Here is a 17,717-nt window from a genome sequence, read left to right as displayed (position 1 = left end):
TTGTAAAACCACTTAGAGACAGATGCAGAGAACGACAAAATAAAATAATGACACTGAAATTGCACTGAAAGGCATTTCAACCAGCCAGTACGCTACAGCTGAAGTCGTAAGCGTCCGTAACACGCTTACTAAGCAACTGTTCATTTCAGTGGCTTTCAAAGCGATGCGCATGGCCGGTAGCGGGAACTATCGTTACGTAACTGCATATTTCGGAAATTTCTATCCCCTTGCCCTGACAGACTGGCCTTCTACTTATGACCTCCTTGCGTTTTGCAACTGCGAATGTCCTCCCATGAACAGTCGCTGGTCGGCTCTGTATTTGAACGCAAGACATCTACAGCCCAAAGCCTACCCTCTTCAAGATTCTCAAACACTCCTGGCTCAGGTTTTCCGGCTGTTCAGCACAGGTCAAAGAGCGCATTTGCTCGCGCCAAAGAAGAGGAAAAGAACAGTAACAATGCTAGGTATACAACCGTACCTCTAATAAACCCTACGCATTTCATCAATCAACCTCGATCTCGAGATCTTGGGGTGGATGCACACACCGCCGATGATGCTATGCGTCGACAGATTAGTGAAGAAAATGAGCGCCGGGTGGCTAATATGACTGAAGAGGAGCGAGAACAAGAGAGACGCGAGGTTTTAGAGCAACTGGGAAGTGGTGCAGATGACCTTCTGGAGCGTGTACGCGCTGCAAGATCAAGAAATACAATGAAGGCTCCCGCCATAGCTGAAGGTGTACTTATACAAAACGAGCAGGCTCCAGGGGTCTCCTGCGAAATTCCGATTGTTCCTTCCTTACCTGGTCTTGCTACGAGACGCAACCTTTCAAGGGTCAAGAGCCTGGAGGATTTCGGGAAAAGAGGCACGTCGCTCCCTGGGGTTTAATGAATATTTTGACACGAAGGCTGCATCTTAGCTCCCCCAATCCTGGTGAAAAGCAGTACTAGGCCTTCGTCGCCTAGTAAAGCTGGTCGCCAACTTCGCTTTGCGGCATTAACGCCTGATGATGTCTACGTGTATGAGTCTGCGCCAGTATCTCCCAAACGAAAGGCCATTGCGCTCCCTCCACCTCCAGATACTCCGGATTCATCAATTGTTTCTCTGGGTACATTCGAAGAGAATGGTTTATCGCGGAAGCGACCGCTTTCTCCTGCAAGGCCCAAGGGTAACGACATGCCTGCGCAGAAGGTTACGAATGACAGATCAGAGCCCGAGGAAGGCACTCCAGAATATATTCGGAGACGATATTTCCCAAATATGCCTCCAGACGACCCATCTGTGTCTTGGATGAAACCATCGTCGTCAAATTCAGAGCCGGTTCTGCTTCGTTTCGATCTAACGGGTGTTCCTATCCCTGCAGAAATCTCTGCCGCTCTACCTTCTCATCTGGGCTTGCATCACCATGCAGATGGGGATCATGCAGGATACACTCTTGATGATATATTTTTGCTTTCTCGCTCCACTGTCCCTGCACAACGCACCACGATGCTTCATATCTTGGTTGGCATCGCGCGCCGGTTGGGCATGCAAGTGAGGGACCCCCATTACACAGACAGGATTTCAGAACTTCAGGGGAAGGAGGAGGAACTACGAACACGTATTCTCACTGCCGGACTCTCCGCGATGAATGAGAAGGGTGGCGTCGGTGTCCAAGCCATTGAGGTTGTCTGGGAGTGTATTGTTGGCTGGAGCGCGGTGTTCGATGCTAAGCATGCCGAGTTAAATCTTGCTCCTGCCATCATGTCCGTTTTGCAAGTGCCCGACTTCCTCACTCAAGTTACAGAACTCTTCACGCAAGCATCCTTACCCCCTGAATCCCTGGCCCAACTTCTGTCCATTGTCTTTCGGTTATCGCAGGAGTCGAATTCTATTGCTGAATCAATCTTGAAGACCCCTCGACTGCTCCCTTCCCTAATGCAAACATTTCTTCTTACGCCTATACCGCCCTCATCAGACACAACCCTGCCTAACCCTGTTGCTCTCCAGTGCCTTACTGTTCTTGCGTCGTCCTCTCGGACTAACGCTATGGCGCTATGTGAGCCAGCCGATGCCCTTCTTCGTTTTATTATCATGCTACCTCCTGCTTCGCCCTTCCCCGAGTCTCTTGCCACAAATCTTCTCGTAGAAACCCTCCATCTATATGCCACTCTTGCCTCCTACGGTCTATATTCGCATATAGCGACATCTGCCGCTTCTTACTTTGCTTCTTTGTTCGCCTATATCGTCTCATCCAACTCGAGACCGCTGAAAGTGGCGTGGGCAGGACTTGTGGAAGCATGGATGGTCTGCGCAACGGATCCGCATCACACGACTCCACCGCATGATATCTTGTGGAGCCAGGTGACTAGCTGGGGCTGGGGTGTCGAGATACTTCAGTTTCGCCAGGGAATAACGGAAGGGGAGGGGGAAGTATGGGCAGCCATCTGGAGTGCTTCGTCTGCATGGCTTGAGGGTGCTCGGGTCAATGGCATCAAAGGGGGAGAGGGAGAGCGTGCAGAGATTCTCAACACAATCCAGGACGGCTTTACCAAGGGAGTTGAACATAGCGTAGTAACAGCTTCCCTAGAGGCTCTGCGGACTGAACTTGCACAGATACACAACGCGGCACTATCAGAGCGATATCAACGCCTGCAGCATATCGGCATGCATGCGCGTGTGCTTTCCTCTGCAGTCCGCCTCTGGCTTGCATGCATGTCTATCGTAAACATCGATGCAAGCACTACTGCTCCGCTTGCTGCCCCGCCGTTTAACCTTCCTTTCACTGAGCTATCGTCCTTCTGTGCCTTAGTCGTCTCGCATTCCCTTTGGTCGCTTGTTACGGGTGTCGAGCAAGCTGCCTACAAGTACATGGCGACATTTTTGGCGTATTTCCATAGATTATCGCGACATATCCCCGGGACATCTCCTGACCTCTGGGTCGCACAGGGTGTGGCAATCCTCGAAAGGCAGCTCCCTGGAGAAGAAGAGCACGCTTTTCAGATCCTTGGGTCTATTTTAGCCATCCTCACGCCACAGTTCCTCGGCGCAATGGCACCTCCTAGCATTTGGGAGAAGGGCGGATGGAGCGTCATCAAACCTTTTCTGGACTACACAATTCGTCCGAACCGGGAGGTATACATTGCTCCCAGCGATCCCACACCAGAATCGATCATGCGGTGTACAACTCTTCGCCTCCTGTCGTCTAGCTCCTTATCATCTGTCCCTGATAACCATCACCCAATTGGCCTTCCGTTGCCTCATGTATGGCTTACCTCACCGATTGATCATCTTCTCCGGTCCGGGTCTTCGCCCGTTCTCAAGGCGCTCCCTTCCTCATGGGACGCATCGGAAGTTGATGTCGTTCGCGCGTCGCTGTTGCTTGTCAAAGCTACGCAAGAAATTGTAGTACGATATAGTTTAAGCCAGTTTGCCCTGAAGCGCTCAGAGACGGTTTTTACTTGCATGAAAGTGTTCATGCTCGAGCACGGCCAACAGCAGGAATGTCCCTCGCCGGCGACAGGAGATGAAGAAGAAGTTTTCCGAGACGTCATTGTGTCAAAATTAATGTCAGATCTTTTGGCACCGTTTACCCTCGGTGCTGCTGCGGCTTCACCACCCTCATCCAAATTGCCTGATATTGACCTGGAGCAGGCCTCTCTTCCATTCCTCGGATCAGGCACACCTTTCTACCAGTTTTACACCGACTTCCTGGCACTATACGATGCTATCTCCTTCTCACACCCGATCTTCGCATCCCTTCTCCTTCCACCTCTCGCGCTAACCTATCCCATCGACTATCGTCGGATACTATGGGCAGACTTTGCGCATGTGTTGCGTACTGTACGTACTCCAGTGGACCAGGTCATCGCAGGGGATCTCAGAGATTTCCTGTACCCAGTTGAGAAAGGTGAAATGATTGGAAAATACGTCGGTGCGCTTCTCCAAGGATCAGTGGATGGATTCCTGCGCCTTGTTGCAGTGCACCACGTGGCGTGCAGTATCTGGCCTGACCTTCGATCCGAGGAAGTTGAGGCTGAGCAGGGCAAGATACTGTTAAAGATGGTGGTGGAGAAAGGAGATGGACGCATTGTGCGAGAGGTGTTGAGGTACCGACAGGTTCGTGAAGAAACGGTTGTTTATCCCCCTGCTTGCTTTGAAACAAGTGGGGAGTGGATAGCAGACCGAGCAGAATTCGCTCAGCAGGCGTTGGGCAGCGAGTTGCATGAGAGACTTCAGGGCGTGTTCTATGAGTAGTGAGTTCTTCCACGTGCATACATCCCTGTTCAATATTCTAATGACTGGACAGAATATTTATTTGGATTACATCTAGGGTGCCCGTATAGTATTTATCCCACCTTTGGGTATTCATGAGATTGACTGTGAGCGGAGAACGATCAGAATTTAGGATTCAAACGCAATTCAAACGTGTTGGAGCCAGAAGCTTGACGGTGGTGAAAATGGGGCCACATGATTTAATGTCTAGCACGATATTATGTATCTGCGGGTCAGTTTGGATAATACTATACTACTAGTAGAAGCATACCTAACGTACTAGGACGACATGCAGAGCCACCCACGCCTCAGGGCTCCGGCTGTATCAGGGTGCCGGAGCCATCGTACGTAGAACTTATGATCCACGTGTAAAGTTAGGATTCTAGTGACTTTGTCGGAAACGAGTTACTCCCAATCAAGCTCATGAATCGCTCGCAGCCTGATACATAAAGGCTGATGGGTCTATTCCATTCTCTCTTTGTCCTTTTCTCAGCCGATCATGAACCGTCTCGCGTTGGTTACGCTTTCGGCCATTCTCGTGCTGCCCGGTTTAGTCCATTGCGCGACACAGCAGGTCTTCCAATATCTTGCATCCCCAACCGTGAAGTTAGATGATGCGACATTCACCGGAATATTCGATGGTGATACGGCGCAATTCTTGGGCATTCCATTTGCCAAACCCCCGTGAGTTGTATGCCCATCACGATCAAACGTTCATTAACTCGATGTCTGCAGTATCGGAAACCTTCGCTTCCAAGTCCCTCAACCTGTGCCTCCTTATGAGGGTTCACACACTGCTGTAGCCTATGGTCCGGCCTGCCCTCAAATGGAGTTGATACAGGTAGGGATACTCGAAATACCCCCCAAGTTATCGACAAGCGAAGATTGTGAGTGTTTTAAGTTTAGTTTCATGCCATTCATATGAACTGTTCGCTCTCAGGTCTTACGCTCAATGTATTCACACCTGCCGTCATGCTCCCTGGATCAAAACTGCCAGTAGTCGTGGTCAGTCTTATTAGCATCCTGTTTTAGTGTGGCTGAAACGCGACTTCAGTTTATATTCCCTGGTGGTTTTGAAATCGGGAGTAGTCAATCGTGAGTTATCAAACATATTTGCGCTTCGAGATCAAATCATAATTCATGTATACAGAGTGTTCGGTAATATTACAGTCAGCAGGTCATCGCAAATGCATGAACCAGTTATCTATGTTAGCATGAATTATCGGTGATTATTTTTCTGTTGTCTCCCGTGCCTTTCTGACAACGATGTACCACAGGTTGGGCGGTATGTTACCTGATAGTCATCGAGCTTCACTCACATCAGTGTAGCTTGGGGATTCCTAGCGAGTGAAGAAGTTAAACAGGCTGGCACTGGAAACTTGGGTCTCCGAGATCGTGAGGTCTAGGTTCCTTTGACTTTCTATGAACTAATGATTCCGCCAGAGCGACTTGCGCTTCACTGGGTCCAAAAATATATCAGCTCGTTTGGCGGAGATCCAGCAAAGGTAACCATGTGAGCATCTTTTTAATAGTGCATGTATGACTTTGACGAACTTCGACATCAAAAAGATGGGGCGAAAGTGCCGGAGCGATATCTGTTTCTCTCCAGATGCTCGCTTATGATGGTGACAATGAGGGTCTCTTTCGCGCGGCATTTATGCAATCAGGATCCCCGATACCTGTGGGCGATATCACCAATGGTCAACAGTATTATGACTTTCTTGTTGATGAAACAGGTTGCAAGGGGTCGCTCGATACATTGGAATGCTTGCGAGGAGTACCCCAGGAAACTCTGCAAGCTGCAGTGGATGAAACGCCATCGATGCTTTCTTACCAGGTTCTTAACTAGGTCTGAGTTTCAATATTTTGACATTGACCAACATCATTATGGCAGGCACTTGTCTTTGCTTGGATGCCAAGGGTGGATGGAATATTTTTGACGGACAACTTCCAGCGCCTCGTCCAACAGGGGAAAATTGCAAATGTACCTTTTATCACAGGTGTGGATTTTTTGTTGTTTTGAGTGGCATGCGGCTAATGCGACAAACTCGGGATAGGTAACTGCGATGACGAGGGAACGATTTTCTCCATGAGTAGCACTAACATCACGTACTGAAAATTATTTATTTTTCCTGGTCGAGGGCGCTGATATTCCCCTTACTATTTTTAGAACAAGCGAGCAATTTAGGGGGTATTTGAAAACGTATTGGGCGGGCAATGCAACAGACGAGGAGATCGACGGAATACTACTCATGTATCCTCAAGACCCAACGACTGGATCTCCATTTGGGACTGGAACCCTCAACCAGCTGAGCCCACAGTTCAAGCGTATAGCTGCTTTCCAGGGAGACTTTATGTTCCAAGCTCCGAGGCGGTTTCTTTTACATGAGCGGTCGGGGAAACAAAAGATATGGACCTTTCGTTCGTGTAATTCCTTTACCTGTTCGAACAAGCATAACCCACCCCCTTCAGTGAGCAAAGGTCTAAAGGCAATTCCGTTTCTAGGCGCGGTATGTAGACATTCAATCAAGACATGATGGACTCCAGTGTTACTCAACTCGTCCTAGTTTCACAGCTCCGACTTCGTTGACGAGATGTTGGGCAGGCCAGGGAACATGTTGGACCACTTGATCAAATTTGCAGCACATCTCGATCCCAATTTGGATCTCGGTAGTAGTATTTTCTGGCCGGAATACACTGTTGAATCGCAGGACATGCTGATGTTTGGGGAATGGATTTTGTCTCCACGCACCATTATCCAGGACACATACAGGAAGGAGCCGATGGAGTATTTGACAAATTTCACTCTGGCTCACCCTCTTTAGTACTTGCAACATCTCTCCGTGTTTGACAGTGTTTTACTCAAGTGTACGGACTAACCAGTGGTTGTCCCATGTAGTTTTATTACCATTAGCGTGCAGGTTGAAGTGGCCTCAAGTTGTAATATATTGATCTGGTCATTGACGTTCAATGTTAAACCTTGTCAACTCCGCAGTTTGAAGCTCCAGGCACTAAGGATAAGCAGTATATCCTCTAGGCCCGGACCACGACGAAGCTGTTCATGTTTTGATTTACGCTTCGCATCCGAGTCATGCGGATACATCATTTCCTCATGACTATCTCCCGGCATATAAAGGTCGTCGTGTTTGATGCTAACTTCTCAAGTTACTTGAAGCAACTGCTAACCCTCAAGTCACTCAGCATCTTACCATGTTGAGTGGCACTCGCAAACATTTTAACGTCATGTATCCCAACCAGGTCAGACATGAAACACGATGGCAGCACCGATGGCACTCCTGTCGTCCTGATGGCTACACTAGCGAAGGCACAAACGAAGCCCAACGTGTTAGTGTTCATTCCTTGACTTGGAATGTACAGGCTCACGATCAGTGGTGGTTCGTGCAGGTCCTCGAGACGGATGTAGAAGGTAATAACATCACCGTCAAATTGACTAACAACGGAAACGGAAAATGTATAAGGTCTGAGCCAGAGACTCTTGTAAGAAATGCGTGTTTGCTACCATGATGTGCTGTTGTGACTCACTATCATTTGAATTTACAGGGCCAACAGGTCTACGTCAGCCATATGATATCGCCACGAAGTGGACGCACACCCTTTTCCGTTGCGATATCGTGAGCTGGATAGCCTGAGGAGTACAAGGAGTTCGTCTTCATTCGTTCATGAGGTAAGAAAGGGTTTTCCTACACACCTCACGAACCTCTTCACCTCTTATGAACATGGACTGCGAACCCATCAGCTTGAGTGTGTAGGGCTGTGTATGAGTTCGACAGGGAATTGCAAACGAGACGACGAGGATATGAAACGAGGATATGAGGTGTGTATATCGATAACACGAAGACAAGTTTGGCAAAACGTTAAAGACTATGGCTTTCTTTAAGGTGTTCTGTCGGAGCGGAAAAATCAGAGTATCCGATTCTACTGCTACTTGAAAATGAGCGTACGTGACGTCGGTAAGACATGGTATAGTTGTTGCAGATTAACGAGAGTCGTTTAGTGATTTTGACATTGTCGAAAACGGCGAAATGAGATGATAGTAACGAGAAAAAGGGACTGGAAGTCGATAGCAACGAAGGGTATAGTGTAAGACGGGGACGGGACGATGGAGGTGATGATGAAGAAGGAGAGTTCAAGCTCAGTCAAAACTCACAATGGCACGCAGGTACACAAACATCTGGAATGTGTATCGATTAGGCTGGCTCTGTTCCATAGACGCAAATTACTTACATGGCTTTCTCCCTCTCCATAGCCAAGTAAAGTAGACTATTTACGAGTCGGAAGCTGGTACGGACTCGGAGTGTGGAGCAGACAAGTAAAAAATGGGAGCGCAACTTGGTACGATATCATTCGGATGTTTACTTGTTTGTATGTCGAGTTCCTTGCAGTTTCTTCTGGACTATCCCCTTTAAATGGTACCACTGGCATGGGCTCAATTGCCCGCTTCCCGTATTGACCTCACAGTGGCTGATGCACATGGTTCTTACCGCACTTGATCATTCTTCGAGCTCGTTACCTGTTTTAAGCGCTCTCGCAGATGGCCTTACATCGTGTGTCGTCTCTCAATCTTGTTCTAGCAGGGCTTCTGCTCTGTACTTACTACTAAGTAGTAACGCCATGGGGGTAGCACATTCGGCCATTTCCTGGACGTTCTCGACTCAGACTCGGACTGCAGTCATCTAAAATTTTCCCACTTGTACATTGGACCATGTTAACACGGTAACGTGCCTCGGGCTTCCTCACTGCTTCGTCTTGATGGTGACTACTATTCTGTCCTGTAGTTCCGGGCTGACTCAGCAAACGGCTTCATACGGCGTCAATTCACAACTCGATCATTGACTCGGACAAGCCCGGGACAAGTGACTGCTCTCCTTAGCAATTCTGACACTGAGGTTTCTTTGAGGTGTATTCTTGGTGAGTGAGCATCTCTGCGTGAGATAAATAAATCAACCAATGGACCATGATCATGATGGGTAAACAGGCGAATCATAAATTCTGCCATCTTGGGTTAAAATTTAAAAATCATCAGCCTTCTCGTCACTGCTGTTTTATCAAGAAGGAATCCTTGCACTCGTGATACTCGGACCGCCACTATCTCGTCATCGCTTCTTCGAGAGGGGACGTTTCATACGTGGCCAAGATGCCCAAGATTCGTGTTTGCCAGCGCATATATAATAGACCACTGAGTGTGATGTTGCTTTCCAGCCAGCCATGTTCTCCACTGCATCCTTGTTGACAATTTTCGTCCTGGCTTTGTCAATCACGGGATCGCCCGTCAAAGTTCGCAATTCCCCCATCACCCTCCCAATCGCCAGGAGGCTAAATGTCTCCGATGGTACTATTAACCTCGTACAACAGGATAAAGCTCGCGTGGCTGCCCTTCAAGACCACATCTTGAAGCACGGCGGCCATAGCACTCCTGCGACCAACCTTGGTAATGGATACTTTGTAGCAGTTAATATTGGCAGCCCCGCCACAACTTGTAAGTTCAACATGGATCAAAAATGCGGCTGCTAATGTATTATTGAAGACAACTTGATTATCGATACTGGTTCCTCAAACACATGGGTTGGCGCCAAAACTCCGTACGTGGGCACTAGTACCAGCAGCTCCACAGGTGAGCGTGTGCAGGTCACCTACGGTGCTGGCTACTTCTCTGGTATGACTGACATACAAAGATATTATGAGTTGTTGAAAACACCCATGATTATCTACAGGAACTGAGTACATCGACACCGTCGATTTCGGTAATGGACTCACCATTGCACAACAGTCGATTGGTGTTGCTAATAATACGTCGGACAACTGGGGAGACGCTGACGGTATCCTTGGCCTCGGGCCAGTAGGTTTGACAGAGGGTTCCCTGATAGACGACCCTGGAATGACGATCCCGACTGTCACTAACAACTTGCATAGCCAAGGCGCCATTCATCGCGAGACCGTTAGTATCTATTTCGAGCCCATTTATGGAGTACAGACAATCATTAATGGAGAGCTCACCTTCGGCGGAACTGTCAAAAAAGAGCACGCCGGCTCCATTACATACACGTAAGCCACCTCTAACTTAGACCAATTCAGGCTGACAGTATTTGTTTTGTTTCAGTCCTATCACTAATGCCTATCCTGCATCGAACTACTGGGGTATCGACCAGAGCATCACCTACGGCGCCTTGACGATCCTGTCCTCCACTGCGGGTGTCGTCGCTGTTGGGACCACCTTTATTCACATTGCCACCGGTGTGTATCTATACTGCAGCGAGTCATCATGGTCTAATCAGTGTTTGATAGATGCCTACGAAACCTACAAGTCTGCAACCGGCGGTACTCCGGATGCGGCGACTGATCTTCTCCTCATTTCTTCTGCCCAGTACGCAGCCCTCGAGAACCTGGATTTCAATATTGGTGGCGTACGCCATTCCTGTCAGCCCTCACATCCCTTGTTTACCATTTGCACAGGAAACTTTCTCTCTCACCCCTAACGCCCAAATCTGGCCTCGCGTTCTTAACACCTACATTGGCGGTAGTAGCAATGGCATCTATCTCGTCGTTAACGACCTTGGTACGACCAGTGGAAAAGGGTTTGACTTTGTTAATGGCTACCCATTCGTCGAGCGCTTCTTGACTGTGTTCGATGCCTCCCGTTCTCGCGTCGGTTTTGCCAACACTCCGTACACTGATGCTACCACCAACTAAAATGGAGCGCGAAGATTGTTTTTTTTAGATGCAAAACAGCGTACAGATTATTAATTAGGCTCAGACCATTCAGTCAAAACCATACGTAGAACCGGTACCCCGGATGTTCTAAATGGTTGTACAATATGTACCAGCCGGTGTATGTAGATAGTGGCTGGCCAGAGGTGTGAAATGTGTACCAGCCAGTAGACATAAATGATGGCTGGCCAGAGGTGTAGAATATGTACCAGCCGGTATATGTAGATAGTGGCTGGCCAGAGGTGTAGGGTAGGTGCTGGCCGACACCTCAAGTTAATCAGCTCTATTGTTGCATTAAGTGTTGGAAAGGTTCTGGCTGGGATTTCAATCATCTAAGCTCATTGATGCCTTCAACCAACAGTAGGTATCCATCATGGTTGCTAAGGGACTTCAAGAACCGGACACGATCCTTCATAGCAACCGCTGCTGGTGCACCTTCTTGAGCACCAGAGGGTCGAGTGGCCGATGCTGTTGTACATCCTGCAAAGGACAGTATGGCTGATTCCTCATCTGAGGAATCACTGTCAGCCGCCCCGGTGGTACATGCCCTGGAGTTAGCACTGGCCGATGGATTGGACACATGTTTGGTCCCGGCCGGCCCATCAGTACGTGGTGTTGTGGGTAGTCCAGCTGAGCTATCACTGTGGTTTTCATCACTGATTTCCACGTACTCTTTCGTTTTCTTCGCCTTATAGGGAACTGAATTCTTCAGGCTTGCTTTGCTCATGTCACTGATCTTGGCTGCAAGAAAAATAACCAGCCTTTGCTTGGCTGCACATCTTGCTTCCCAATGATCCCACAGCTTGTTGATGTCACTGGCCCTCAAATGAGATGGGTCCCTCAGCAAGAAGTCCTTAGGGAGGCAATTCAGATCCAAGTACAAACTCGGCTTGGCGATGACTTCACGCCAAGGTACTGGCTTGGCACTTTTAGTGAAGACTTCTGTACAAGCACCGGTAAGTCCCATCAACACTAACTGAGCAGACATCACCTCACTGTATGACACATGGAAGATCCAACAGACTAGTTCTTGCTGTCCTTTGGTGTTAATGCCACCGCGTAACGGAAGCTTCGCATAGCCTTTCTGGTCCAAAATAAGTTCAGGCAACTTGTCCTTTGTATCCTCATCTGAGTCTGAGTCCAACTCATCATCAGAGTCATCAGGGTCTTATTATTCTTTAAATATTATGTAGCTGATACGAAAATGAAAACTCACAAAATTCTGCCTTGGACCACTCAGCAAATTTATTGAACCCATCAGACATCCATTCTTTGTTGCCTTTTGAACTTTGTGTGAACAATCTCTTGCTATTCACGGCCTTGGACTCGTAACTGAACAATAACAACATTGAGCTATTTGACTCTAATAAGACAGTCTTACTATCAGACTCACACAATAACGTTCAAAGTCTGATCTGAAATTTTTTTGTGACTGACTAGCATCACGACACGACATCCCATAGTACAACAAATTTGTTCTGTAAAATCCTCCAGGATTTTTTTGAGGTTTCTCTTTTGATACCTGCAAGTTTACATAATTGTGAGAGACGCTGAAAAGAGATGATGACTACTTACATTGCCTGTGACTCGGCTGGTGCACCCTTGGTATCCCACTTTTCCTTGGCATCCTGTATCTCTTTCTCTTGTGTGGGGGTCATATTTTTGAACCATTCCCTCGCATTTCTCATACAGAATTTAATTGAATGTTTTTCCCCTAACTTTGACTGCTCTTCCTTGTCATAATCATTGATTTCCTCCTTGAAGAGCTTCTGCGCGACGTCCCAGTCAGTAATTTCCTTTTTGTAGAATCCAGCATCCTTTGGACGAGCTGCAGCCTCCCTCTCCTCAGGCAACACACCAGATGCTTCATCCTGGTCCTGTTCAGCTCCTAGAATCTCTTCTTCGGCACGTATGTCATCCTCATTGGTTAGGAACTGCAAATAGTATCACCTAATAGCCTTTTGTATCCAGTAAAATAAGTACTATTATATACCAAATAAACTATACAAACCTTTCTCAAGCCCTTTGGCAAGACAACAGAATCCTCCAGTGATTTGTGCTTGGTGACAATCTGGTTGCGTATTGTCTTTAAAATTTTTTGACGTGTTTGTGGCGCAGCATTAACAAATCTGTCCTTATGGAGGCTCAGTAGTCCCTCAAAAGATGTGTACCATTTGTCCATGATGAGTTGAGTGACGAGAGTAAAGAGGTGAAGGGCTTGCGACACGTAACAAACTGTCAGCCACAGAGGGTGAAAGATCTTTCCTCCAAACATGATCACATGACAGGTAGCCCCATCATCATTACATGGAGATGTTCAACCTTGAACACAAAATTAATTAAATTACTAATGAGTGCAAGATTGAGGTCAACAAAATAGATCATTTGCAAAATATTTACACAGGTAACTAGGGTAAAACAATTCAGTTTCGCGCCCTCTTCCCAGTAGACCCATCTGCAGTCTCATCACTACTCCTTAAACACTTGCCTTGAGTGATGGGATACACGGACCGAGTAGGCGATGACTGAACCAAGGGTGGAGGTGGAAAGATAGTGGAAGGGGACTTGAACCACCCACTGGTCTTACTCTTAGCTGCGTTGACAAGAACACCCGGAGGTTTGTCCATGTAGAACCTGTGGGAGGGCTTTTCCTGGCTCTTACCACATCCAATGTATGTACAAGTATATATATATCTTGCAACTGTAGCCCAGTCTTGAGCATTGGCGTCTTCAGACTTGTTGAGCACTGCCACACCGACCTTCTCTGACCAGCTGTTAGTTGATCCACAGAGAGGGCATTGTCCAGGCACCTCGATGCCCCAGGGCTGCGTCTGCATGTGGGCGCACGCAAAAGTTGTCACCAACAGCCGAGGACTGTTTGCACTGTCATCCCTTGTCATCAGAATGACTTTGGAATGTTGTCCAAGGCGGTTAAAAAGGAAGAGAAGAGCAGGGAAGACATTGTGTAGATCGAGTTGCTCGACTACGACGAGCTCCGCCATTGCAAGTAAGAAGTTGGTGGCGACCAGTGGTTGGAACCTTGTTGCGGGGAATATGATGGCAGAGGTGACCTCGAGATTCAGGATGGCCTGCTTGAGCTCAACAAATGAGTCCTCATAGGCAACAATAGAGCTGCACATGAGGAACACCATGTTAGCAGCCTTGAGAAGAGAGTCACGAGGACTGAACACTGTAGATAGTACCTAGATCATAAATTAGCAAACGGTATGCAGAATACATATATACATTACCTGCGAAATACTCATAGCAATGTATTGACCATGTTCCTTACCTGAAAATAGCCACCCACTATCTTGTTCAGAATGGTCTGAAAAAATGCAAAAACACGTCCAGTGCACCCAAGATGATGCACGAGTTGAGTCACGCACACTTGCTGCATGTGAGTGTATGCGTTGATCTTCTCATGTGTCGCAACATCGAACACGACCTCCAGGTAAGTGTACCCACCATTAGGAAAAAAGTACTTCAAGTAGTGAGAAAGGAGGGGAATGGGTGTAATAACTTCAGTCTTGCTGCTGAGGATGAAATGAATGACAGTGATGGGCGTGGAAGCCATCAACGTGTATGATGACGTCTCAAACTTGCCATTGAACCGGAGGAAATGCAGAAGGACAGGACGCCCTCCTTGCTCTGGCAAGCCGGTGCTGTAGAATCCCTGTAGTCACTGAATAGATAGCACTGTCAAAATAAAGACACATGGTTACTTACAATGTATGGAGCCGGCTTCCTGAGGCAGCGCTGAGAATGACACGACAGGCAAAGGAAAAACACGTCGACATGCTGTACAAGGCCAACGTGACTGGCAGGGACATTGATACAGCAACTGCACATGATGTGCGGGCAAACATCGCACTTGTAGAGTACAATGTCTCCCTCGGCGCTGTCATGGCAGATCATACACCACTAATGAAGAAATCAGCCAGCCAAGACAGACACTATGGAGGGAGGACTTACTAGGCTGTGAATGTCTGCGCCAGGCAGATCTGGCTCTGTGGTTTGCAACACCTCTTCCACATCAGAAACAGGAGAACCAATGGGACCACTAACTCTGCGGGCAATGCCTCCAGCAGCCCGCTTCTTGGCAACATTCTTTTTGGTAGATGACATTAGGCAGGGACAACGCGACATAGAACTGGTACCAGCTGGTATGGACAAAAGACAATGAGAATTGGACTTACAAAGATTTCGAACCAACAGGTCATGTGATTGTGTGAACTGGCATTGTCCATACAATGGGATTTTGGACTTGTAGATATTTCCACAATGCACGCATGCCACCAGTCATGTGATCACATGAAACCAGCATAAACAGAATCAAATAGGCTGTGGCATTTAGCCAGCACGCACCACATTCACATGGTTGAAATTCCTTGTGGTGCTCGCTCACTATGCTCCTCACCATGCTCACCTTTCCATTAGTCACTCCTCTTGTGCACTCTGCACTCATCCCATAAGCCACTTACACAGGCTGCAGCTGTGTAAGTGGTTTATGGGTCACTGAGCATTCTACATCCACCAAGGTAGATTTCTTCTTACCTTTGGTTCCTCACTTAAGACTTTCTTTTTTGCAGGGCACGTTCCCTCAGGTGAGTCCTCTCTTGTTCTGTGACGCTTACCATTTTTTCTTCTTGATAGTGATCCTTCATCTGCCTTATCATGCGCTGGCCTCTCCAAGGTATGTCTTATCTGGAGCTCACCTTTGTTTACCGTCTATCTTATAGGTTTTCTTATCATGCGCCTCAATTTCCTTGGTCTTAGGGGACTGGAGGCAGGTATAGTGTGGCACTGTTATCTCCTAGGTATGTCTTATCTGGACCCCACCTGTGCTTACCGTCTCTCTTATAGTTTTACATTATCATGCGCCTAACTTTGCTTGGGTCTTGGGGGACTGGAGGCAGGTATAGTGCGCACACTGGTCCGCCTATCCTCCTCCATCTTCTTATTGTGTCTTGAGGGACTGGAGGCAGGTATAGTGCGCACACTGGTGCGCCTATCCTCCTCGATCTTCTTATTGTATCTTGGGGGATTGGAAGCAGGTGTAGTGTGCACACTGGTGCGCTGTAGCGATGGTCGCGGCATTGGGCTTGAAACCACGCATTTTCACACATCAACACCTGAAACATATGCACACATGTCCGATGCACTTTCACACATGTCCAAGCCACTCCGTATCGGATCCGGCGCATCGGACCTTTGGACATTGCATTGGCCGATTACACTTCACGCGCACTTGTCCATCCTGTGTCCTGTCCATCTGAACTAGCCTCACTAGGTGCGTAGTTATTCCCGTGCACGTTTTCTGACATTCAGACTGTGTTATTACATGTCCGCAGCACCTCGTGTCTTATTACATAGGACATTGGACCCAAAATATATTGCTACTATCTTCACCTGTAGTACTCCAAATTTCTACGTACTTACTTAAATACTCTGTAGTGACCCATAGCAATCATCATCCAGTAGTTAGGAGCCGTTTCCCGACTCTGCGGATCACCCAGAATATTCTCATAGTTCTTAGTTGCATTGCGAAATATTACCATTCGTTCACCGTCATACTCCGTCACTCGTGACACTCGTTATAAAGTTTCCAACCTATTATCGTGAAGTCCAAAAGTCCAAAATCTCGGACATCGCACTTTGGCTTCGGACATTGGATAAGTACCTTTGGACATCATCGGATTACCTTTGGACATCGTTTCGCACCATCAGACATTCTGTTCTTTGCATTACTGACACATTTTACTACTAATACCAATTAGCAATCCCTTTAGGATCGAACGCACTTGCTCTGCAAGTATAGCAGCATAGGTCGTGCTAAGATCTACCTAAACATTGTTGACTAGGTAGTACAATTTCTGCTGAGCCCAACGGAGATTTAATCTTTACACCGGGCTGATTTTCCTCAACTGAAAGCGGCCAGAACACCATCTACATCTTGTAGCTTACCATCTTTGTGCTATTCTAATTATGGTTAAACTGGACTAATGAGATGCCCAGTTATGGTTGATTTATGTGCAAGCCTACCAGGACAATATCTTCAACTTTATCTCCAACATGTGCTGTACTTTATTTGCCTTGGCTACTCCAAGGAGGGCTTGTTATACTGACCATGCCACAGTATACTCATAGCTGGTGTTTCAAGGTGGTATACCTTGAACACTATCCACAACTTGCATATTATAAGCAGTTGGCCCACATTGCTTTACAGTGTATACTGGTGATCAAGCTAGCTTATATACTAATGCATGAATGTATGCTTTTACATGATACAGACACCTTGTACCACCCTATCACTACCCACTTGTGCTGTTGGCCAGCACCACCCTACACACCAGCCAGCACCAACCTTACACACTGGCCAGCCCAGACCCTACAGGCCAGCCAGCATGTACACCACACCCTGGCCAGGACCAGCCCACATGCCAGCCAGCACTGACTGTATGCACCGGCCAGCACAGACCAAACGCACCAGCCAGCACATGCCATACCCACCAGCCAGTATATGCACTATGCACCAGCCAGCACTGACTGCACACACCGGCTAGTGCAGACCAAATGCACCAGCCAGCACATGCCATACCGACCAGCCAATATACACACCATGTACCAGCCAGCACTGACTGCACACACTGGCCAGCGCAGACCAAACACACCAGCCAGCACATGCCATACACACCAGCCAGCACACACACTATGTACCAGCCAGCACTGACCTA

At 47.7% G+C, this 17,717-nt stretch overlaps 5 protein-coding genes across 5 annotated transcripts; 4 read left to right on the top strand and 1 right to left on the bottom strand.

The window, feature by feature from the left end:
- Positions 1-180: 180 nt before the first annotated feature.
- On the top strand, positions 181-4,655 carry EDB93DRAFT_1209758 (uncharacterized protein). The gene is made up of 3 exons (XM_041451028.1): positions 181-865; positions 920-4,235; positions 4,289-4,655. Coding segments are annotated over exons 1-3 (3,900 nt in total). The 5' UTR covers positions 181-282; the 3' UTR covers positions 4,290-4,655.
- EDB93DRAFT_1162017 (alpha beta-hydrolase) lies at positions 4,656-7,244 on the top strand. Its single transcript, XM_041450062.1, has 14 exons — positions 4,656-4,938; positions 4,990-5,141; positions 5,195-5,259; positions 5,309-5,349; positions 5,405-5,479; positions 5,532-5,539; positions 5,584-5,649; positions 5,698-5,767; positions 5,824-6,091; positions 6,149-6,254; positions 6,312-6,363; positions 6,425-6,675; positions 6,727-6,764; positions 6,822-7,244. The coding sequence occupies exons 1-14, from the start codon at positions 4,754-4,756 to the stop codon at positions 7,077-7,079; spliced, it is 1,635 nt and encodes a 544-aa protein (XP_041305158.1). The 5' UTR covers positions 4,656-4,753; the 3' UTR covers positions 7,080-7,244.
- Positions 7,245-7,519: 275 nt separating this feature from the next.
- EDB93DRAFT_1105960 (uncharacterized protein) lies at positions 7,520-8,952 on the top strand (the record flags this gene model as incomplete). The annotated part of the gene is made up of 7 exons (XM_041447564.1): positions 7,520-7,597; positions 7,633-7,726; positions 7,816-7,886; positions 8,012-8,089; positions 8,522-8,607; positions 8,658-8,819; positions 8,880-8,952. 7 exons carry the CDS (start codon positions 7,520-7,522, stop codon positions 8,950-8,952), a joined length of 642 nt encoding a protein of 213 aa, XP_041305157.1.
- Positions 8,953-9,480: 528 nt separating this feature from the next.
- On the top strand, positions 9,481-10,962 carry EDB93DRAFT_1089932 (aspartic peptidase domain-containing protein; the record flags this gene model as incomplete). The annotated part of the gene is made up of 6 exons (XM_041446243.1): positions 9,481-9,751; positions 9,800-9,928; positions 9,987-10,317; positions 10,373-10,506; positions 10,558-10,676; positions 10,726-10,962. The coding sequence occupies 6 exons, from the start codon at positions 9,481-9,483 to the stop codon at positions 10,960-10,962; spliced, it is 1,221 nt and encodes a 406-aa protein (XP_041305156.1).
- A 346-nt stretch (positions 10,963-11,308) lies between these two features.
- On the bottom strand, positions 11,309-16,080 carry EDB93DRAFT_1105958 (uncharacterized protein; the record flags this gene model as incomplete). The annotated part of the gene is made up of 15 exons (XM_041447563.1): positions 11,309-12,114; positions 12,197-12,312; positions 12,374-12,502; positions 12,556-12,914; positions 12,992-13,066; positions 13,288-13,327; positions 13,492-14,183; positions 14,273-14,308; positions 14,372-14,656; positions 14,710-14,904; positions 14,956-15,143; positions 15,180-15,246; positions 15,538-15,604; positions 15,699-15,763; positions 15,913-16,080. 15 exons carry the CDS (start codon positions 16,078-16,080, stop codon positions 11,309-11,311), a joined length of 3,288 nt encoding a protein of 1,095 aa, XP_041305155.1.
- Positions 16,081-17,717: the final 1,637 nt, after the last annotated feature.

The sequence above is a fragment of the Suillus bovinus genome (genome assembly GCF_016758785.1).
Source record: "Suillus bovinus strain UH-Sbo-P2 chromosome Unknown EDB93scaffold_51, whole genome shotgun sequence".
NCBI lineage: Eukaryota > Fungi > Basidiomycota > Agaricomycetes > Boletales > Suillaceae > Suillus > Suillus bovinus.
Note: the sequence above shows the minus strand (reverse complement) of the source record. Positions and strands in the feature narration are given on the sequence as shown.